The sequence below is a fragment of the Pholcus phalangioides genome, unplaced genomic scaffold (assembly GCF_987345545.1).
Source record: "Pholcus phalangioides strain wild (caught in Gottingen) unplaced genomic scaffold, Ppha-v1.0 ptg000002l_1, whole genome shotgun sequence".
In the NCBI taxonomy this organism is placed as follows: Eukaryota; Metazoa; Arthropoda; class Arachnida; order Araneae; family Pholcidae; genus Pholcus; species Pholcus phalangioides.
The window spans coordinates 15,188,856-15,213,533 of NW_028301595.1; the positions used below are offsets into that span (position 1 = coordinate 15,188,856).

General features: G+C 34.5%; 1 protein-coding gene across 4 annotated transcripts in view; it reads left to right on the plus strand.

Moving 5' to 3' along the window:
• The window catches only part of LOC149089456 (uncharacterized), a 90,142-nt gene extending 66,093 nt beyond the window's left edge, over positions 1–24,049 (plus strand). For 3 of the 4 annotated variants that reach the window (XM_089238689.1, XM_089238682.1, XM_089238666.1), the window contains 8 exons: positions 952–1,046; positions 4,176–4,303; positions 9,082–9,158; positions 9,263–10,856; positions 12,880–12,923; positions 15,887–15,970; positions 16,456–16,524; positions 19,587–24,049. In XM_089238689.1, coding sequence (XP_089094815.1) covers positions 952–1,046; positions 4,176–4,303; positions 9,082–9,158; positions 9,263–10,856; positions 12,880–12,923; positions 15,887–15,970; positions 16,456–16,524; positions 19,587–19,622 — 2,127 coding nt within the window. In that variant the 3' untranslated portion in view covers positions 19,623–24,049. The remainder of the gene's footprint in view (positions 1–951; positions 1,047–4,175; positions 4,304–9,081; positions 9,159–9,262; positions 10,857–12,879; positions 12,924–15,886; positions 15,971–16,455; positions 16,525–19,586) is intronic. The other variant, XM_089238674.1, reaches the window with a different exon arrangement.
• The last annotated feature ends 629 nt before the right edge of the window (positions 24,050–24,678 follow it).

A 24,678-nucleotide genomic window follows, 5' to 3' on the forward strand; every position in this document is an offset into this window, starting at 1 on the left:
AATGTATATATATGCATCAAATCATTCTGAGTGCATGCCTTTTGGCTTGAAAGCAGAATATTTACTTATCAAGTTCAGCAAAGTACAACTGAATGTCTTCATTATAAATTTGTTTACCATACTCTACTATAAAAATAGCTTCTTACATGTTAATTAATGTTTACAAGTACATTCTGTACACATACAAGCTGATAAGCAGTCGAATAGAAATTTATTGTTCACTTACAGATGTTGATGAACCTTTTCTTTACCCATACCAATATCAAGAGCAGAAACCTTATCAGGGGTCTGTTCAGCCAAAATTTGGGTCCATTTTCTGGACCCTTCAGAAAATTCCAGATCTGAATATAGACCTTCACAAAAATTTGAATCTAAAAAACTGACCTTTCACAAAATATGAATTAATGAAACCATAATTTTTTGGTCATTTCATTTCTTCTGTGATAAATTAACTAGATTATTTCACTTCCCACAAAATTTCTTAATTATTCACAAAAATGAGGAAAATTTCCACAAAAAACAGGACCCTACAAAAAAGTCTGAACAGACTCCTGCTTATGTGTGCCACTACTCCACATAAAAATATTTATCCTTGTCACTCGTTTTTTAATAATTGCTCTCAAGTCAGGGAGAATTCCTTCCTCCACTCCTGTACTTGTCTGTGTGCACCCATAAGTAGAATCGGGCTTTTCAGTGGGGGAGGGACTAAATGATCAATAGTGAACAGAAACACATTTTCTACTTACACTCTCCCCTGTACGCTAATATGATTTTTTTAATTATTAGCATAGTGGGGTAGCTTCAGGGGAACAGTAGGGAACTCTCCCTCCCTGTATCCTCTTATGTGTATGCATACACTGAAAATTCTGCCAAAAAAATGTGGTTCATGCTAGAGTAGTACTGCTAACTTTATATTATTCATCTATTTTTTTTTTCTATTTTTCTATCCAGAAATCAAGGATTCGTAGGAACATTCTGGAATTTGATGGGTTTCCTTTTGATGAAGACTCAATAAACTATCGAATTAGGCTAGAATTTTTATATAGGTATGAATGAATATTCCTATTTTTATTATTTGAATTTTTCTGTACCCAGTCTGGTTGGTTACAATATTGCATAAAGACCATATCGAAGAATACTGCTATCATGCCTACATTTTAGTTGTAATATATTGGAACTTTGGTTAACAAGCATAATTTGTTCTGTGAACATGCTCATTTTCCGAATCACTCGTATGTCCGATCAAACTTCCCCATATGAAATAACTTGGATAATTCATTCCACAATTATTCATTCACATAAAAATTAATAATAAAAATAACATTCAATCAATAGTACAAGACAATGATAGCATAACAATACAATAATCCTATGATAAAATAATACAATAACACCATAAATACACATACAATATAATAATGTTTACATATTAACTTACCCTAAACAATGAAAAAGAGGAGGACTAACTACCATTTAGGGCAATTTACGGACTCGCTGTTGTCTGCAAATTTATTTCTTTTGTACCAGCTTTAAAAAAAAAACTATCCAATGACACATGTTTTTGCCTCTTTTTCAGGATTTCTTGTCAATTTAATTGTCGTTGGCCAGATTTATTGTTTGCCCTGCTACAGTTTTATTTGGTTTGTTCTTTTCTACAAAATTTTGCACAGATTCCCACATTCCACACATCTCTTCAATCTCACATGAACTTCAAGGACACCTAATTTCTTCCTTTCTCCTCCTCAGACAAGATACTGTCCATCAGCTCTTTTTGTTAAGCTCAATGCAGATTCATCAGTTTGTCTGTGGTCAACTCCTGCTCGTTAGTTCTCGAATTTTGTTCTCATTCACCTCCAATCCGATGGTCTATCTCAAAGACACAATCTCTTCGACAACTGGTGGTTCCTGTTCATAAGCTAGCTTTTCAAAGTCACGTTCAATACAAATACAACGCCACAACAGGCAAATTGCCCAACGAGGTGGCTGACTTAAGAGCATCATGGATCCCAGAGCCATTTTTTTTTGGAGGCCCTACCTACTACTACTACACCACACATGCGCCCCGCCCACACACACCCCGGAACCCCCCAACGAATCGGTACATACGGGAGTGTACGTGTAGTGAAACCTGACGTGAAGTTTTGTTGTTTCTCTGTAATGCTTGTTATGTGTAGTGCTGCCATCTGCCACTAGTTTTTCTAACTTCGAGTGAAGTGTTATGATTGAATTATTTATTGTTGTAGGACTGTTGCTCTCTGTGGCGAGACTTTTTAACGAGGAGATCGGCTCGCATTTGCGCCTTGAAGTTGGGAACCACAGAAAACCAACTTCAGCCGACCACCACTGTGGGGTTCAAAACCAGGATCCTCGCATCGCAAGTCTGTCACTATAACCACTTGACCACCACAGCGCCAATAATACCCACTGTTTTCTCCAAGCAGAAAAAATAAAAAAAACTTCAAGCACACATACATGTGGTTATTGATATCATAAATAGTACTCTCGCACGTGTGTTCATTTTCTGAGTGAAGCATGCTGACCTGGGTTTATTGAATGTTATTCACAATCCCACAGTACGTGGAAAGCAGAAAACCATCGGCTCAGTTGTGATGTTAGCTAAATAAACAAAGCGCAACATTTTTACTCATAACGAAAGTCATTGCTCATATATTGAATCGAAATATTTGTTCGTTATTCTAATCACTCATTAACCAAAATTCCACTTTAACTTGCTGTGCGAAAGCGACTAAGTCCCTTAGCCGCTGTGGTGGTCGAGTGGTTATAGTGACAGACTCGCGATGCGAGGATCCTGGTTTGAACCCCACAGTGGTGGTCGGCTGAAGTTGGTTTTCTGTGGTTCCCAACTTCAAGGCGCAAATGCAAGCCGATCTCCCCGTTAAAAAGTCTCGCCACAGAGAGCAACAGTCCTACAACGATAAATCATTCAATCATAACACTTCACTCATAGTTAGAAAAACTGGTGGCAGATGGCAGCACTACACATAACAAGCATTACAGAGAAACAAAAAACTTCACGTCAGGTTTCACTACATGTACACGCACATACCCGCATGTACCGATTCGTTGGGGGGTTCCAGGGGGGTGTGGGTGGAGCGCATGTGTGGTGGTGTAGCAGTAGTAGGTAGGGCCTCCAAAAAATGGCTCGGGGATCCATGATGTTCTTAAGTCAGCCACCTCGTTGGGCAATTTGCCTGTTGTGGCGTGGTATTTGTATTTGTATTAGTGATCACACAACATGAGTGGGTATGTTTTTTTGTGTTCTTTTGTCCCTTTGTGGAATTTATTTTGTAATTTTTTCATGTGTTCTGTCAAAAAAAATAATAAAGATGGAGCTCCCAACAAATAAAAACACACTGAAACTGAAATGAGAAATTGCATGTAGATTTGCAACCACATGCCAATGACTCCAAGTGGTTTTCAATCATGTTCTCTCCATTATTAACGACACAGAACCTCTGAAGAGACACTTCACAAAACATACCAGATTCATGCAATCGCATATGTCTTTTATAAGAACTGCTAATTGTAATCTAATATTAAATCCTAGATTAAGTCATTGTTAAATATATTTTTCAGTGTATAGTACTTTTTCCTTCATCTTATAAGAAATGCACGCAGGGGCAGCTTGAGAAAAAAATATCTACCTGCGTGGGACCTTATTTTAATGTCATCCAGCACCATGTTTTAGGTTGTCAAAGCCTTTTTTTACTGCTTTTTCAACTCAAATTTTGTGCCCCTCCTAAAGCAGCGGCCGCGTGGGTGGCAAAGTTCAAGAGCCGTCCCCCTTCATGCACGATTGATATAATAAAAAGAGATCACTGTATCAAAAAAAAAGAAGTTACAGTAGACTCTTTCTAATCTGGTTCATATCGGACCAGGGTGTGTGCTGGATTACCGAAATTGGCAGATTATTGGAAGTTAGTTGAAAAGGCCTACTTAAAGAACATAAACGTATGCGTACAGACATGAAGTGACATGGCAAAGAAATCCCTCTCCCCCCTAAAATCACGGGATTACTGGACAGGCCAGATTAGCACACATCCAAATTATCGAGAGTCTACTGTTCTTCTGTCAATTCATAATTTTTTTATTTCTGTAACTTGACACTTTTTGAAAGAGCATTTTTAGTTTATATTATAATTTCCTTTCTATAGGATTGGGATAGATTTAACGAGAAGGATTTCCTTCATTTTTGGACTGACTCCTTTGAAAAATGTGATGAAAATACACATGTTGGCAAAAATGGTGATGCGTTTTCTGAGTTCACCCATTATGGTGAAACGTGAGTCTAATTTTTTTTTCATTTTATATGATGTTTATCAACTTAAACTCTGTTTCTCAGATGCAGACAATAATGCTTAGTTTTTTTATATTTGTTATTCAAATTTTCAACATGTTTGTTTTCGGGGACAAAGTGTACACCCCAAATGCTTGTTAAAAAATTGGTGATGGCTTTTAATGATGGAAACTACGTAAAATAAATAGCACTTTGTAGATTAGAAATGATGCAATGTGAAAATACTAACCTATTTTATATCAAAGTATGTTTTTAAAACCGTAAAGCCGGCTTGAACTATAGAAAAGATGCTAGTTACTTGTCCAGGGATGGGATTGCTGCGCCATTAGCAATTTCCTGCTACATACTGCGCCATAACGTTGATTTTCCGAGAAAATTTGCGCCAATCTCGAGGTTCTCCAAAATTTCCCTCTTCAACTTTCGCTTTTGATGATGTCATTTGAATCATGCTGTGACGTCAACCTCGGCGTTGCTACTGTAACTTATAGAAAACCTTTGTGTATGTTCCGGTTTTTTTGTAGAATTCATCAAGATAACCGGTTCTGCTAAGGTTTCCTGCATTTGGGTGTGAAAATAGTGCGTTCAGATTCTGAAAAGTCGCGTCGTCTCCGATTGATTAAAAAATTGAATTTCGAGCTAAAAAAAGTTCGGGTTTTTTAACCTATCGCAGACGACGCAGGTTTTTGGAATCTAAAATGCGGATGCACTATGTTTGCACTATCGAACTGGAGGTAGTACAACGTCAGCGGTCTTCGCCTTGGCAGTGCTGAGAACGCCGTTCGCAACATCATTTGTCAGAAGATCACGTGACTCAGTGAAAACACGCACAATCCCCCGTTATTTTCTTATGGCATAAATAGGAGTTTAAAATAATAAATGAAAGAAATAATTTCAGCATCAATGAGATAATTCCAAAATTAATGAAAGCGATGATTCTAAAATCATAAAAGTGATAATTCCAGCATTAATGAAAGAGAATTCCAGAATTAATGAAAGAAAAATTCTAGTTTTAATGAATGATAATTACAGCATTAAAGTGAAAGAATTTGAAATTAATGAAAGAAAAATTCTAGTTTTGATGAGATCAGTTGCAAAATAAATGAAAGTTATAAATCCAGCATTAATTAAAGATAATTCTGTAATTAATGAAAGGTAATTCCAAAATTAATAAGAAATAATTTCAGCATTAGTAAAAGAAATAATTAATAAAGGAAATAATTCCAGAATTAATGAAAGAGATAATTCAGCATTGATTCAGAAGTAAGGAGTCCAGATCAGACTCATCTCGACTGCATCAAATCCAGGAAGTCTTTTCAGATAAAAGTGTTTTGGTGAAAGCTTTGTTTCTGAAAGAAGCATCAGAACTTTTGAATGGCTTTCTGACATTATTTGAAAAAGAAGAGCCCCTCAGACCTCTTTTGTATGACGAGCTAGGAGCTCTTGTTAGAAAAATTATGGCACATTTCCTGAAATCTGAACATATTCAGAATGTTAGAATTGATGAGCTTCAGAATTTAGCTATAGAAAGCAGTGAGAACTGGAGGAAAAATGTGGTTGTTGGTGCTGAAATAGAATCCAATCTTGCTGAGTAGGGGGAATGTTCTCAACAAAAAATTTCTATTAGGTGCTAGTCTATCATTTTTTTCCAATGCTGGAAAAAATGACGGTTTGCATCCCATTTTCCGACTGGAAAACTCTTCATTATCATGTATTAAGTACATTGTTTCGAAGCTACCGCAAGTTCGTCCTTCGGATTCCCCTGCTCTCTTGGATGAATGGATTTCTCTTCAGTGTGAAGATATACATGCGAGTTATCAAAGGTTAGATAAGTATTGGGGATCTATATTTGATCTGAAAAACTTGGATGGAAGTGCAAAGTTCAAAATTTTGCTTGTGCTTGTCAAAGCCTTGCCCACATGGAAATGCGGACTGCGAGAGGGGCTTTAGTATAAACAAACATTTCCTGCAACATAGATCAAATCTTTCGATTGAAAGTATCAATGGCATTAGGCAAATAAAATCTTATGTACAGCATTCTCAAAATGCTATAGATATTGATGTCAATGCCAATCTTCTGAAAGCTGTTCACAGCTTGCGTCAGAAGTACCAAGACAGACTTCAGCACCAAAAAGCTTTTGATAAGAAAGTTCCACGACCAGATGAGAATCAAAGACTAAAAGCAGAAGAAAGGGAGTTGGAAATTCAGTTGTCATCATCAAAAATTATGCTGAACACTGCAGAAAAAATGATAGAAATGGGGATAAAGAGAAAAAACTTTGTAGACATCGAAAGTGGGCAAGTTGGGTGCTGAAAACACAGAAAGAAAAAAATGTGTAGTGTTCTTGAGAAAATGGAGGGAAACAGAGTCATGAGTCTACAAAATGTCATGGTTTTTTTTTTTTTTTTTTTTTTTTAATGTTTGCTTATTTGTTTGATTTGTAAACTTTTTCTTCTTGCGCCCAGCTTGGATTATGACTAATTTTTACGTCCCTATAAGTGGATGCAAGTTTTATCAAACATATAAAACTGATTTTTGACGCAGAAACCCTATAACTGTTTAAAATGTTCAAAATTGAACAATCTGATTATCTTGGTTCAAAAAATTTTCATTTTTGACAAAATGATTCTGTGCACTGCTCCGAATTCACATATTGCTGCTCCAAAACACTAAATTTACTGCTCCGAAAAGAGTCAACAGCAATCCCATCCCTGCTTGTCCCTTTTAAGTAGTTTTTAAAATTTCCCTGATTCACATTATAACTGTAACAGTGGAAATCACTAAACTCTGTAAAATGTCATCTTTTTTTCAAGAGAAATATTTTTTTCCGATATTGTACAGTTGATAAGTGCCCCACTGAGAATAATAATACAAAAAAACAAGGAAGAAAAATACTCTATATATTTTTTATATTGTACACATATTGCTACACTATTCCGAAGGTAAATAAGAAAAAACAGTGTCTCCTGTTATCAAAATTTGAATAAAAGCTGACTCTGTCCACTGGTAGTTGATCTGACAGGTTGAGAGGATGGAAAACACATGTTATCAGGAAAATAAAACTTACAACAGTATATGCGCTCGGCATTGCCAAAATAAACAGTTTTAAAGACACAAGATATCTTGGAAATGCCAAAATAAAAGACATTAAATTAGGCCAGATATCTCATCATTGCCACTGTAAGAACTAAATGAAGCATAAACAAAGTTGGCAACTTAAATATTTGATGGGGGATGTAAATCATTTGGTATGGGCTTGGAACAACTGTTTGATAGAAGAAGTAAATATATGGAGAATTGAAGAAAGAAATTTCTAATTTATTTCAGTGCTTTACAAATTACCTTTGGATATGAGTTGTGGGTATTTGTATATCAGGGCTGGACAAATCTTAAAAAAAAAATCTAGGTAACAGGAAAAAATTTTTGCCCAAAGAAAATTTCCAAAATAATGATTCTTTTGACTTTCCCAGAGCATAGTGACCCTCTTTCATGTTGGCAGATATGCTGCTATAAATTCCTAACATATTTTGTGTTGCTCTCAGTCTGCAATTTAGTAACTACACAAAAAAAATTTTGGGCGCCAATACCAATTTTTTAGTTGCTATGGTGACCTGCCGTTTGTCCAACCCCATTGGTGATACAACAGTAGAATACACAACCGTAGAATTCGGTCAATCTGAGATGAGATTTGACTGAGTGAAGAATGCTTAAATAACAGTGGTGTGTGATAAATGCTGTGAATCTGGTACAATATACATGATTCAATTTCAATCCACAGAAAATGCTTCAGCAAATGAAATCTTTTATCAATGGTATCTTATTTCAAACCTTTTCTCTATGGTAAGACAACCATAATCTTTTTTATGGGCAGTGTATTATATAGTATTACTTATTAGTTTCTTATGATTTATGCTTGGGGTTGCTGTATTTTATTGTAATTGACGGTTATAATTGACGTCCATATATATTTTATGAGCCACCTCTTTTTCAGCCACCTCGTTGAGCAATTTAACTGTCGTGGCCTTTGTGTTTGTAATTGTATTTATCAAGTACCAGTTGTGTGCAGGGACTTGTGTGCCCCAAAAGCAGAATGTTTTGCACTGTTCTGCAATGAGCCTTCAGCTGACTGGAAATATTTTCCTGCAAAAATTCTCATAATGGTGTTTTCTACACTTTTCTTAAAATGCTTTCAGATTGTTCTGTAACATATGTGGCGGATTTCTGCATATTCTGCTTTGGGGTGTGTTTGAAACAAGGCAATGGATTCTAATGGTGTGCCAGGTTTTGGGAGTGAGTGGTGGTAATGTTGATATCAAAATGTATGTCAGTGTACACCACTTCCATTCAACAAAATATTTGATTTGCTAAAGTATCTTCCTTGCATGGGAAATGAATTGCAACATGTTGAACTTGTATGGATGCATCCATCATACCACTGTTGCTTAAACGTTGTCTACTCACCTGATGTAGTCTCGGACTGATGATTTTCTTCGGTGTTACTAGAATTTCCTAATGATGCAGTGCTACCACCTCTGTGTCACATGTCAGGAATTAATGATACAGGGAAAATAAAAGAATCTTGACTACACTGAAATGCATGAAACATATTTATGAAAATATTGGAAAAAGCGTGCAATAAAAGTTGATTTTCTTCTTATTATATTGAATTGATTATATGAGTGTTTTTTTTGTTTTTTTTTGCCTTTTTACATTGTACTGAAATGTTTTTATAATTACACAAATACTGTTACACATATTGTTACAGAAGTACCCATACGAGAATTTCCTCAGAGTTTCTTCCAAGATTTCCCATTAGGATTTGATAAGATTGAGTTGTATAAGGCAAGTGGATCTTTGTTCATTTGTTTCAAAACAATTATAATGTAAGTTGTCGTTTTTTTTTTATTCCTCTACAAATATTTTTATTTTAACTTTTTTTCTCTCAGAATTTATCGGATCTCGATGAAGTTCTTCGTGATGAGTCAAAGTTATTTCCATATGCTGCATTAACTGTTGTTTCTGGAAGGGATTCAAGATATCCCTACTCCACAGCTCAGAGAACTAGTGACCTAACCGTGAATTTCTCGAAGGGAAAGACAAGTAGTTCTTCAAGCCAAACTGCCAAGAAACAGTTTTCTCCATTGATGAAGAAAGCAATACTTTCAGCCTCGCAGCATGTGAATATGTTCTCTTCAAGGGCACCGAACCCCAACAAACCTCATTCTTCAACTGCAAGGAAGAGCATTAGTTCATCCAGGCCATCTGCTAGACCAGTTATTTCTCAAGAAGAGACTTTGAAATATGCAGGCGGCTCACCTGTTTCTCCTTACACTGTTGCTTCTACTACACTTAAAACAAACTCTGGTACTAGGTACTATATTATGGATCCAAATAATTCTTTTTTGGCGGCTTATGATGTTCACCATTCTCCTTCTCAGAAATCAGTGGATGCGGAGTCATCATCCAAAAAGTCTCCAGTGCATACAGTTGTATCTTCAGACAAACCTTCTATATCTCTAACATTGGACAGCTCTTCTCTACAATCCAGAAAAATTATGTCTCCTTCCATTGGTTGTCCTGAAGTTCTTGAATCAACTACTCTACCTTCTCTTCGAACGAATGAGATTTTTCCTCACAGTACCGTCACTGTTAATAGACTGAACAGCACTTCTTCCGTACCACAAAAACTATGTCAAGGTTCAAATTATAGCAGGAACAAAGATAGCTTTACTCTCTCCCCAGGACAGCAATATACTGTCACAGAACCACTGAAATTCCAGTCACATTCATCAAATAGTCAAAAAAATGTTTCAACTCCTGGGACACAGAGTAGTACCACATTCACGATAACGAAATCACAGCTAGGTTTGCTGATTAACAGCAATCGGGCTGACATAGCAAAATCACAGGAACAGCAAATTACTATCAGTGGTGAAGACTCGTTCCAGCTGACAGCAAATTCTACCGGTATTGTAAATCTGCCATCCACATCCTCAGCTGCTGGTCAAGTAAAAGGCCCTGTCAAGTCTAATAATCCTTTGTTGTGTAAGCTTCAAGCTAATGCAAGAGCTTTGGTCAAAAGCAGACTGGGTGGTAAAATCACTTTTCAAGCGGAAAATTATTCACAAGTGCCTGCTGTTAATGATGGGTTAAGAGTTCAGAACTCTGAACAATTGCAAATGGGCCTGAATCCTTTAGAGGCTGGGTCATTTGAGGACAATACTGCAAAATCAGCTGAAGATACTGGTGTTCGAAAAGCTCAAGAACAATTTGTTCAATCTAACCAGAGTTCCTCTCATGACTCAACTCCTCTGAAAATTTCTAATCAAGGCGTAACATTTCTCATTCCTCCAAACCATCCACTACTCGAACAGATTAAATCTGGTTCACTTAATCCCATGGATTTGGTGTCTTCTCAGAGGCTTCCTGGACAGTCATCACAGATGAGAGTATTTGTTAGTCCAGCATCAAGCTCTTCATCTAACTTCAAAAACATTCTTCCAAGACCGGTGCCTTCTACCTCTCAGAAGCCTGCACATGGTAAGTTATTTTCACTTCATAAATGAAAGATTCAACTGCAATATCAGTTGTATTATACAGTCACACTTCAGATCATGAGTGGCTTGCAAGACAAAGATTTTTAACCAATTTTGATTCGATTAACAAGCTGTATCCTGCAAGGCAAACAAACATTTTAGAATTTTTGATTTGATAAAATTGATATTTCCTGCAATATAAGTACTATGTATGCCAAAGGCTCCTAGATGAGCACTATTTCTTTGTGTATTCACCTTGACTGTTAAGTGTCACGTGATCACAACTAAAAAGCCAATGATTTGCTTTCTGTCGTTGCAGGCAAAGCATTTTAACAAGTTGAAAGACAGAGCTGTAGCATTTTCTGGGGCTCTTTTCTTCAATTATGAAAGACCCAAATCGAAAAATATATTGTATGCATTTGTGTATTAACGAAACCTTTCAATAGTTCATGTAGTTTTCAATAGTTTCCTTTGATTTGGATGCGTTCATTCAGATGTCACTGACTACAGGAATAGCATTCATAGTATCACAAGCACATGAAAGGCTGTCTCACCCTTTCTTATATAAATAAATTATAAAAAATATATTAAAAACAGGAGTGCGAAAAAAATCTTTTATATCAAGGGTAATATAATTATTTTATTCATGGAATAGGGATTTGACTTTTATTTTCCTGGAATTAAAAAACTGTTAAATCAAGGAATTTGTTGAATTAGAATTTGTTGTATCGGAGTCCGGAAATCTTGATATAAGGATACTCTGAGGACCAAGAAACAATATCATTGTAGAGGGATTATAATTATATCAAGACAGTGTAGTTTAACATTATAGCTATTTCCAAAGAAGATAGATAGATAGATTTATTTGCACAACAACACAGATGAATACCAAACAAAAAAAAACCAGACAAAAAAAAGTCAGATTCATGGAGGCCAACAGACAATTTACATAAACCAATGCCAATGAACAAAAAAAGAAACTTCATCATGATTATTGTTATGTGAGTGTCGTTGAGCTGGCAGAGGGAAAAAAGGGCAATTATATGCTCTGACTGGTTCCCACTACCACGTTTGGCAACAATAAACTCCATGATAAAGAGGTCTTAAAATGACAAATAAATTTAGCCAAAAGAAAGAAGGGCTACATTTTTTTTTTCTCAATTTCTAGCATTATACATGACTTCATTCCAAACGGGGGGGGGGGGGGGCAAAAAAAAATAGAAGATACAAAATAGATATTGAACATGTTTTGCAATATCTATATTAATTTGTAACAGCGTTTCCATTGAGTAACCAGGTTTTTAAATGTTTCCTGAAAATTGAAAGGCTATTAAGTTTTCTGAAACTGCTGGGGAGTTTGTTCCACATCATTGGACCAACAACATTTAGATTGCATCTCATATATTCGTTTTTGATTTGGAGTGGGATGTGTATGTTATGATTCCTTGTGGCATAATTATGTTGAGAGTTGTTGCATATGATGATGTCATATATCTATAAGACTTGAAAAATATCTTTGTAGAGGGATTTATCATTATATCGAGTGTTGTTGTAGCGAAGTTTCACTTGTTGTTGTAGCGAAGTTGGGCAATTTGCCTGTTGTGGCATTGTATTTGTAACGGGAATGCTATAAAAATTCTTCTTCGGTCCCGTTTATACATATACATATCTTGTACAAAAATGTTCTGTGAAGGGGGGAAAAACCTAACTAGAAAAACAAAAATTACAAATTTGGAAGGTTAAGATTTTGAATCATATTTCTTTCTTCCAGAGTTTTGGTGAGGGTAATTCAGGTAAAGTTTTGAGCTTTGATCAGGGAAATGATTAAGCTGATTTTGCTGATAACCCTGTATTCCTTTTGACCTCAAACATGTTTCGTTGAATGCCTTTCTCATTTACAAACTTTTAAGTTTACAAACTAATTGTTCTAACAAGTTCACTAATTGTGAAAACAAGTGTTGATTGTGTAATATTAAAGATTAGATAATATTTTTGTGTTTGCATTTTTTTTTATTGTTATTTTTCAGAAGAAATAGTACTCGATGCTGATGAAGAGCAAGATGTGCCCAGTGTAAGTACTTCCCCTGCTTTCAACTAACATTTTATATACAGAAATATTTTACGTTTGTCAAAGCTTTTATAAATGATTTTGAATTTTTAGTGAAGGTATTCAGATTTTTGTAATTTTCTACAATGCATGTAAATTTCACTTCTCTGAGAAAAAAAACAATGTCCACATGTATAATCTGAAATTGTGAATTTTGAGTGGTAAAATTCCTCCAATGATCTGCAGTGAATGAAATGCAGGGCACTTGTCTTATTTTTGGGTAAAATGTCCTATTATCCCCAGGTTTTGTCCTATTTTCTGAATCCTGTAAAAAAAGTACTGAATTTTTTTGTACATGAAAAGAGGTTATTAATCTAAATATCACCTAATAATTCAAATATAGCAGATTGCAATTAATGATTCTGCCAAAGCAGAAATTTTGTTATTTTTTCATGTTATTTGGGAAATATGTGTACCATTTATCATTTTAAAACTCGCACACATTTTGTATCATCAATGTTTTGAATCGTCTTCAAACACTTCTGTCTGGATGGAGCTAAGGTTTTATATTTACTACTTTGTGTTTTTTTTTTACTATTCGTTGTATAGTAACTAACACTGATCATTCAAAATTTTAGTATATATTTTGTGTACAGGGAAAACAAAAGTTTCATGCATAACAATGCAGTTGGATGTGTAGGTACTTATTCTTGGTTTGGGTTTCTGATGTTACCCAACAGCATTATATTTTTTTCCATATTATTAAGATATTGAAAAACATAAACAATGTTTGCAAAGCTCTGCAAAGAGCTAGAAATAAAAGTGCTTCATTTGTCAAGAACCACCATAGAACAACCATGCTAGCAATGGAAAGTCAAAATGTAAATAAATCCCTTTAAAAAATGGGTGGACAATGCAGTTGAAACTATCTGATTCCTCTAGACTTATTTTCGACCTTGTAATTTACACATTTTGCACAGTGCTTTTGAAAGTGGTCTAACAGTCAATCTTCCTGATATTTAAATAGTGGTACAGTCGAACTTAATTTGAATCTCAAGAGTGCAGCAAAAAAGTTTGAATTATCCAAAATTCAAATTGCTCAATTCATCTATATAAGATAACTACTTTCACAAAAACTCAAAAAAAAAAATTATTATTATATAAAATGTGTTGAATGCTGGTATTAGGCCTACTCACTATGCCAATTTCCTCATTTTTGCAATTAGTGTTTGTAAAGAATGTTAATGATCACAAAAACTATTTCATTTGTAAAATTGGTATATCCATTTGTTTTCTTCTGGATACTCTTAAACATTGTACAAAATCTTTTGGTTGATTTAAAGAATGAGCTATGCGATTTTTGAACTTCAACAGTCAAATTTTTTTCTAACATGTTTGTAGGTTCTGCAAGTAATAAGGACCTCTGTTGCTTTCTTAGATTTGTTTTCGCCTTTTTCAGTAGATTCAATGTTACTTCATTTTCTACCTTTTTAACCGCATCCGTAAGTGAACCATAATTTTTCTTTTATAGAGTTGAACAGGCTTATGAATCTCGTTTGGACATGATGAAATATTGCTAAGCTACATTGATATTCCAAAACAAATGAATTATGATGATAGTAAGGCATGAATCTTAAAAACATTTTAAACAGACAGGTGATTGGAATTACAGCACTCCAGTTTTTAACAATTCTTGTTAAGTCCTCCGAAGTCTGTAGAGAAGTTGATTACTACACACGCACACTTTTGTGTTTCTTGAGTAGTAGCATATGCATCTGCCATTGACAGGTACTAATGAAGTCATCCTAAATCCAGTAAAACTGCAAAGACAAAAGCAACTGTGTGTGTGTGAAAAAAAGTTTAGATTTTGTTCATTGTAAATTTTTTTTAAATTTTAGCTACATGTTATTTTCTGGGAAAGATCAGTAATCCATGAAATAAAGAAAAGTGTGACTGTGAAAGATAAGCAACTTTGATGATGATTTTGAGGAAACAGACATTTTGCAAATGACATATCTGAATCAAACTTTGAATTATCCACAACATTTGGGGGAAAATTTGAATTAAAGAGAGAATTTCAATATAAAATTAAATAGAAAACTTAAAATTCAAAGTTATCCAAAAAAAATCTGAATTAACCAAGTTCAAATTATTCAAATTCCACTGTATACTGAAGTAGGGCCGTGAACATGTCAAAGAAAGATTTGATGCACAGCTACTAAGTGATAATTAAGAAATTATATATTGTATTGAAATTGATGTCATTGATTGTGAGTTTAAAGACCTTTTTTTTTTATTGTACTATCAACAAGCATTGCATGTTGGATGATTTCATCTGACTGAATTATGGTAACCATAACCAAAACATTTGTCATTTGTCCTAATTCAGTCAGTGGGTGCCCTGGAAATGTCAAAAACTAGATGCTTCTGTTCATTGTGTGAAATAGAAACACTATTAACCTCTTAATTTGAATGTACTCAAAACAAAGTTAGATCTTGCGTTTAGCACCATGGCAGTGATTTTTATCACCACTAATGAAATCTTAAGGAATGAAAGGGTTTGCTGCTCTGTTTTAAGGGGAGAAATACTGATTGTTCTGCTTGCTTTCACTAGCCATCTGTTATCTATAACAGTGGTTCTCAACCTCTGGACATCCACGGCCTGGTTTGACTGATGTCAGGGCCCGGTACTGGGCCGCTGCCCAGCGGTTGAGAAACATTGATCTATAAGAATGTAATTTTTGTATATTTTAGAAAAAATATATTTATTTTCATCCCAAAAAAATCAGATGACCTATAATTTGCACTAAAAAGTCCAAGTGTTTTTTAAATGGATTGTACGCAGGAAATCATTGCAAATAAAAATCATTCACAAATTGATAATGTCATGTCAAGTATACATACCATGTTATTGTACTTTGCATGATACCAGTGATTCCCAAAATTTAGAAATTTTTTTATTTTTTTCTGTTATATTCTGCTTTCAGGATGAAGATCTGTTTGCATCAATACGTGACATTATCCATGGATCTGATCCCGAAAATCTTACCTTACGGATGATTATAGAGAAGGCAAGATAACTCTTAATTTCTGTAAATTCATTTGTTGATATTTAAATTTCAGATGAGATTTTATCAACTATTATATCTTTGATGGTAACAAATACGAAATATTTTCATGAGTATTATTAACCTTTAAACCGTTCACATTGCCGTTAGATGTTGAACTTGGTAGACTGCTGTAAATGGCTCGTTCATGATTTTCAATACAGTAGAACTTTGATTACTTTATTGGAGCAGCAGGAACACACATTGCGTTCATCAGAAATAATGTTACTAAACAGTGCATCTTTGCATACATTTATAGAGTCAAAGAAGAAAAAAAAAAACAAGTTTGTCCCAACAAGGTTCAGCTGTATTGCTTGCGATATATCTTGCGAAATATGCATGTGAAAATCGTGATCTCTAAAAAATGCTTTATGTATCTGCTATTTATGTGTATTATTTTACAATTTTATGTGTGATAGTTATATTATTACCATTGGTTATTATTTCAGCTTGGTGAACAATTTCCTGTGGTAAATATAAGCAAGAGGAGGGAGTTTATAAAAACTGCTGCAAAAAATGTGAGTTCACCTCTAAACCACATGTAAAATATGAATATTTTATTGAATTAAGCAGTTTTTTTTTAAAATATATATATAAACTTTTAAAATGTTGTGAATGCTTTCTTCACACACATGTTCTGTGTGTATTATTTTAAATGGGAAATACTCTATGTTACTTTAGGTAATTTTCTTTGCTCATAAGGAAATCAAACCGCTGCCAGCCAGGAATGATGGGTTTTCAATATTAGGGCTGATATTAAAAAAAAACCATACCTATTTTATTTTTTAGAATACATGTAATTAATCATGAAAATGAACATGGTATTTTCATGATTAATCTGTCTTGCCCATTTCTTAAACACTAACATCCAATCATTAGAAGAGAATCTCTTCTAATTGCTTCTGTAGATATTTGTTTAAAAGTATTGTCAAGGGTAATGTTGCCATCACAATTTTTAATTTTTTACGTTCTGGAAATTGCAAAAAGTCACAAAGGGCAAAGATCTTGGATATACAGTAGATGGGGGGGGGGGGATAGTCTGAATACTCTTCTTTCAAAAATTTGGCAGTAATTTAGCAATCTTGTAGCATAAAATGACTTGAGCTGTGTTCACCATTACCTCTTTAGTCTAATTTGATGCCCCTGACAAGAGAGAGAGAGAGGCAAATGAAGCACATCCTTCCCGTTTTTTAACTCCTTATGCAATCACAGTACGCTCACCTGGATCATTATTTCTTCCCCAAAAGCTTCACAAAACATTCCAAATATATCTGCTCCTGATATTTTTTTAGTTGAACGTAAAACTTTATTGTTGTGACATAGAGAAAATCAATATTATATATAGATATAAAACCCCTGGAAAAAGTATTTTGTAATGGAATAAGGAGACAGAGATGAAAAAAAACATTTATTACAGACACCAGTAAATGAAATTAATGGAATACAATTTCTACACCCATGACAACCCCATAATAGAGTTATAGATGCTTTTTTTTTAGCTTTTTAGTTGAATTTGAAATAATGACGAAAAACAAAAGTATTGTGTTCGAGAAAAATAAATTTAATATCGAGTTTGTTTTGAATAAAGTATCTAATATTCTATTACAACTGTGTTCAGAAAAACATTTTTTGATAGCATAAAGTAAATACTCTAACACTATCTGATCATTGGTAAGCCATTCAAGTGGCTTTTTCATCAATTGAAATGGTTAATAGTGAAATGTTTCCAAACATGAAATTAAGAATAACGTTGAATATAATATTGGACCATGTTAAACGATGTGAAAATACAAATGGAAATGGAAGAGCGATAGTTTGCAAGATGTAATGTATACGCACAAGACCTGGATCATTCAGAATGGTTCACAGTTTAGATCGGATGCACAACCTCCTGCTTGCAAAAGTTGTTCTGGAAGAAAATTATCAACACGCACGACACGATAAATAACTAGGCTGACCATATTCCTTTCATGAAAAAATATTTCAAATGCAAATACTCGTAAAGTTGCCAGTTGCAGACAAAAAAATTGTGAAAGGCAAGCAAAGTTTCCATTTACAGCCAAAAAAATAAAAAGCCAGTGAAGTTGCCAGTTATAGCTAAAAAAATTGTCAAAGTCAAATAAAGTTGCCACCTTTCACTAAAATTGCAGAAAAATCACCATGTGCAGAATACTTCGTCAAAATATAGTTCACCAAAAAAAAAATTTATATGTTTGACATATGACTATATTTATAAGACTGTAATTAATTATGACAGTTATAATTATCATAATGTAATTCACATGTCATAAAAGTAATTTTAATTCTTGTTAGTGTGATTTCAAAAATTCAGCTAAGCCTTGTTGAAAATAAGAGAAAAAAACGGGACATTTTAAAAGGGTTGGGACAGCCAAAACTGACTGGAATATCCCATAAAATACAGATCATATGATCACTCTTTGTATACAAGTTTCTGCACCCGTGATATAGATGATCAATATTCATTTGTGTCAATTTGGGAACAAACATAGTCAAAATATAAAAATTAGAAATTTGCAACAAAAAAAAAACCATGTTAGAAATTGTAAAAATAGCTTTAAAAAGCAAAGGTAAGACCAAATCAAATGAATTCTCATGTGTTGTTTTTTTAAAGATTCGTAACTGTTCTGTCACATACACTAATCTCCAAGGTGATTCTGATCATTGAATGTTTACTTGTTGCAAAGTGTGTATATTTTGATGATGTGTGCCCAAATTAACTCACATGGATATCTAGACTGTCATTCATTCTGACTTATTCAGGTCTTGGATACATTACGTTTTGCAAACTATTCATCAATCTGCCTTTTCCATTTATGCTTTCCTATCTTTTAACATTGTACAATGCTCTATTTAAAGTTGTTTTTAATTTTGTAACATTTAGCCATGTTTTGAAACATTTCGCTACATAAACCATTTGAATGGCTTATCAGCAACCAAGTGCTGGAACCAAGCAAGCACCAGTGCTAGAACATTTCCTTTATGTATGTTACTATCGCAACCAAATATTAGATTCTCTAAGTAAATTCAATATTAAATATTTTTTTCTCCAACATTATACTTTTGTTTTTTGCTGTTGTTTTAAATTAAACTGATGTCTATCTGATTTAAACATGTTATTTTCCTGGGTTTAACAATCGCATACTATCAATTTCATTTGGTTCATTCACTGGTTTGTAATAAACATTTCTTTTTCATCACCTCAGTCTCCTTGTTCTTTTATTAACCACCTATCTGGCTATTTAATTTCCCTCTGCTACCATGACGAAATAACACATCATGGTCAGATGACTGATTAAATACTTTTTTCCAGGGGTTGTAATCATCACTTTCATCTATTTGTGTGGTAAACAAGTTGTTGTGAATGTTAAACTTTGAAATTACAGTCTGGAAATTTACTTAAAAATTTTTCTGGAACATATGGAATGAATAAGTCAGAGAAATTTATTCGTGAAATTTTTTTACCTGAATGATAACCTTTTGATGTAAGAGTCTTGAAAGGTAATCTTTACATCTATTGGTGGAGCAGAGTTGTACTTATTTTCTCTTATTTTATTGATAGATCATAAATGGCATGACGACTGTTGCTTCCAGTTAGAGCGAATCCATACGGTGAAGCAATTGTATTTGAAATCAGTCACCAGCATTTCTGAAAAGTGATTTGACTAAGGATAAGGAGTGTTATTCTCACTTCTTTCCAATCTCATTTACTTGACATACAGACAGACAATGCTGACCTCTGAGAAAGTTGCATTTTTACCCTCTGAGAAAAAAGAAAAAACTGCAGTCTGCAATTACCTTTGTAAATGGCCACACCTGGTTTGTGTCAAACTATGTGCTATGCAGTTGATTGTGTAAATACCCGAAAAAATTTTGTATGCTACACTTTCTAACGAAAAGCATTAGTATTGTTATCTGTGTAAATAAGGTCAAGAAAATTTGTGCCCTTACCACATCTGTATATGCTATGCATTTATGGTCATTATTTGTAAATAATTCCATCTCTATACAAGTTTTCATATGTATGTGGCTCAGGGTTTAAGCTGGATAAAAAAATTCCTTTCGCAAAAAAGCGAAAATTGGGGGGAAAAGCTTTAGCAAAATGCTGCAATGCTAATGTAATGTTTGATGGTTGGACGTCTCGTTGCGTCCTCCTGTACGCATTTTTGTGAAAGTGGCTGCTACTTTTTTTGCATTCTACGATTTTCTTTTGTGAAAAATGTGACCGTAGCTTAAACCCTGATGTGGCTCGAGAATGTGATTGTTTTTCCTAAACCACCATATCAGTGTATGAAATGAAGGTGGAATATATTATTTCCAGGTTAAAGTTTGTCATAAAGAATCGCATAACCTAAATCAGTTTATATTCGAGATTGTGTTACTCCAGGGTTCCTAACGACCTGGAAAATCAGAGAAATGAAAGAAATTGTCAAAAATTTTCTTAAATATTTGGCGAAAGTTAAGGCAATATGCAAATATTTTTTTTAAAGTCAAAGAAAAATCTGGGAAAAGTGAGAAAAACAGACGTGTGAAATATTTGGAAAGTTTTGGGTTTAGAATTATGTGTCTTTTTTAGATGTTGTGTTTGCCAATGCTTGGATTAGCGCTTCACCAAAGCTGATATTGTGTATGTCCTTTTAATAAGGTAAATTTTTGAGTTTTAGTCAAAAAAAAAAAAAATCAAGCAGGTTTTGCTGGGAACCCTGTACTCAATGTGATACAATTAATTACTAGCTTAATATATAGTTTTAACTTATTCTTCTCACATGACATATGAAGTTTTCTACTGGAAAATCTATTGGAAGTAGAATTTATTTGGTGGTGGTGTTGGTAAGCTGATTCGTGCGACGCTGCTGAATGAAGTCACTAGTCATTGTTCAAACAACAGGTGATTGAGGGGAAATAGTCTTCCATTCAATTAGGCTTTATTCAATTTTTTTTGGAGAATAACTTTTTCAAAACTTGAAAAAGCATGATATTAAATTGTTTTTTCTTAATTATGCTTTCACTTTATTAGGAATAGTGTCATCTATTTTTTTGTATGCTGTTCGTTTTTCTTCCTATCAAAATCAAGGAGGCACAACCTTTTCAGTCTACAGGCTAGAAGCAGTCGAACCCTTATTGAAAAAAATGGAAGAACTCTAGAATTTTTTTTCATCAACTCGAGGAAACTATTAAATCAGGTTCAGATTTATCAAGAGCCTAAACACACTCGAAATGACAAAATTTAAAAGCTACTTACTTTGGGGTTGCTGTGTTAAAACTCATTTCTGACAACAATTGGGGAAAAAGATATAAACTCAAGTGTAAAGTTAGGATGCATGAAAATATTGCTGTATAGAAGTTTTATACAGTAGAGTCTCGATAATCCACAGTAAACGGGACCATGTAAACCAATGTTTCCCAAAGTGGACAAGATTGTCCCCTGGTAGGCGATAGAAGACATGGGTATAACATAGGATCCTATGAGCACACTTGAGTTTGAGGGGGGCAACGAGAGAAAAACAATTTTAAAGAAGAAGGCGATAGAACAATAAGTTTGGGAAACTATAGTGTAAACAATAATATAAAGGAAAATAAATCACTAATCATAATTAATCTTTAATTAATTGTAAACTATATGCCCTTATGCAAATCATAACTGAGTACCCCATAATTACTTGTCTAGAATCTGCACGTGTGAATTTTGCTTTGTGAAAGAAGTCAACCCATAATCCTTAGTGTAGTGAATTATATGTGAACTTAATATTGCAGTGTGAATAGTCCAGTTCATGAATATAATGTGTGAAATCGAAACCCTATTAATTGATACGAAATCTCCGAATTGTTCATTTATAAGTTTATAGCTTGTTTATATCTTTTCGGAAGGCATTTTTTTTCCTTCACAGTTTTGTTTTTACTGGCAATATTTCCACACTTCGACATTTTTAAAAAGTTATTGTTGAGGCAGGGGCTAACAAACCATTGTTGCCATTGTTTTTTGACCTTTCAGGCATTTGCCCAGCTCTGATGAACTTTTATCGTTCAAGTCTGGTCCTATTTGGTATATACAAGGTGATTCTAAATTCATGGGACAAACAAAGAGGTGATATAAGACACCTAAACAAGTATTTTTGATCAAAGAGTGTGCGGTCGAATCACAATAGCTAAGGTGGTTGAGGATGTTTTTTTAGAGTCTACTCAACAACTCAAAAACAAATATATTTTTCCCACGGATTTGCTGTAATATGTGCTATCAACCATTTTGAGGTGCATATGCACGATTGGATTGGAGTTTGTTTTTTATTGGTGCAAGGACCATCAAGGTTATTCTGCACCAAACAATGATCAATCGGTATAATGACTTGTAATGGAATTTGCGTCACCCAGATTGCACCATGTGAAGGCCTTACCACATTATGATACCCTGTGCCCTCGAATGGTTGATTGTACTTTTTGCAGGAAATCCATCAGAAAAATATTATATTTGCTTTCGGTGAAGTACTGTTGAGCACTCTCTAAAAACACCTTCTACTGCCTTTGCTATTCTTATTTGACCACACATTCTAACCGAAAGTGCTTGTTTAGGGGTCTTATATCACCTCTTAAAGTTTGTCACATGGATTTAGAATCATCTTGTATATAAAATTTTTTGACAATCTGTCTAAATTTGTAGATTTTATAGAGAACACACACAGTCATACAGAAAATCTAGGTTCATTCTACATATGACCCTTGCGAAGCTCTGAATTGTTTTGCATGAGCTGCTCCAGAGAGACAAACTTCGAGAACAAAAAAAAGGGGGTGGTAGCCCAGGTCGATCAGATACTCTCCTAAAGTACCAAAGGATGTTTAGAGGTTTCGCAAGTTTGATACCCAGTTCAACTTTGTCAGAAACTTTCCTGAGACAGGGGTATAACAGAAACAGTGACATGACCACGAGAAAAAAAATAGCTACCCCAGGAAGTCTCATACCAAGGGTATTAGCACACCAACCTCCCAGTAAGTATAAAAAGGCTGCCATTCAGAATCAGCAATAAATTGTAGGGCTTGGTTTAATTTGTCCTTGTGTGCAGAAAATGACTGGTGCGCAGCTCAAATAGCTTCAATGTTCAAGCCAGTTTGACTAATGCTAAAGTATCCTTAACATCCTCTCTACCATCTTGAAATTTCTCAACCCCTCCAACCAAAAATAAACATTTAACCAAGACAAACACTCGAAATATGTGTTCTGCATCATTTTCTTCGATAGCTTTTTAAAAATAAAAAAACTTTATCACACACCGATAATAAGGCCAAATATAAAAGGCAAAATGTATCTCGGTAAGAATTCAATGGAAACTGATGCTATTTGGTATCTACAAAGAGTGATATTTGTGCTACACATTTCTGTTTGCCGCAAACAGATGGAACGATCTACGAAGTTTCTATTTAGTCATTCCTAATTTCTTTTAGCTAGACTGTATTTAACCATTTTTCGTAATCGTACATTTCAGCATTTTGCACTACTTTATCCCACACCAACTCTGGTCATATATATCACTGTACGGCAATTTCAAACACCCTTCCCCCAGGATCGGCAGGTAAAGAACTTATTTCTGATGTTCTTGTTCAGATTCAAACCCGTAGACCTTGACTTGTCTTCAATAGTGGAAGACGAGCATCTTACTACAGCTTCATTTGGGCTTAGCATTTTACACTGGGATTGGGCTGTTCATTTGCATGATATTTCTTCTCATGATTCCATATTGTGTGCATTCCACTGTGTGTTTCTGAAAACTATTCTGTATGCAATTCTAACCAGTATTGTTGTAGGTGAATGGAACACGGTTGGTTAAAACCTCACCACATTTCCTATATATATAGTTGTTTTTATTAAGCGATATGCATGAAATCTCGTTAATTTGTGACTTTTATGTTGTTGAAGGGTTTTCAGTGTGATTCATAGCTTTTTAATAAAAAAAATGGTTTCTATTGTAATTATGCATGTTAAGTACAACTAATGTGTTGTTGAGAATGAACTTCTTTGAATAAATCATCTTTTTTGCGATCAAAAAATTTGTTTCAAAATTTCAATTATATAGATGATGCTTTTTACTAATTACATGTAATTTTGAGTTGCACCATTAGAATCACCAGCTGACGTTCAGGATCACACATCCTGTCCTGCAGTTAGACTGTCTAGAACTGATTAGGATGCTCTAACAGAAATCTATGCAATCAAACAAAATGAAGCATATTTGGCAGCTCCTGGGAAACATGAAGAGCCTTGCACACACAGCCCCTAGTTTGTGTGTGCAATATCTATAATATCTATCTGAGGCGGATTTATGGTTTTGCCACGTGTGGGCTACTTGAATTTTGCCGCCCTTCTCCCATTCTAGTCTACTACTTCACTACTCTTTCTTTGAATTCTACACCCTGTAATATAACCCACATGGCCTCCCTCCCATTCCTGCAAGTACACCTGTGTCTCTAAGTCACTCTTTTGGTCACTCCCATGCTCTCAAGTTCACATGTTTAAGTCACTCACACATGCTTGTACACTGTTTTGGTTATTCGCATGCTTGCATATGCTCTAGGTCATTCATGGAACTGGTCCCTCTCTGTAGGTAACTCTTTTAGTCATTCACATGCTTGCTCATGCTCGAAATCACACTTTTTCTCCCTTACAT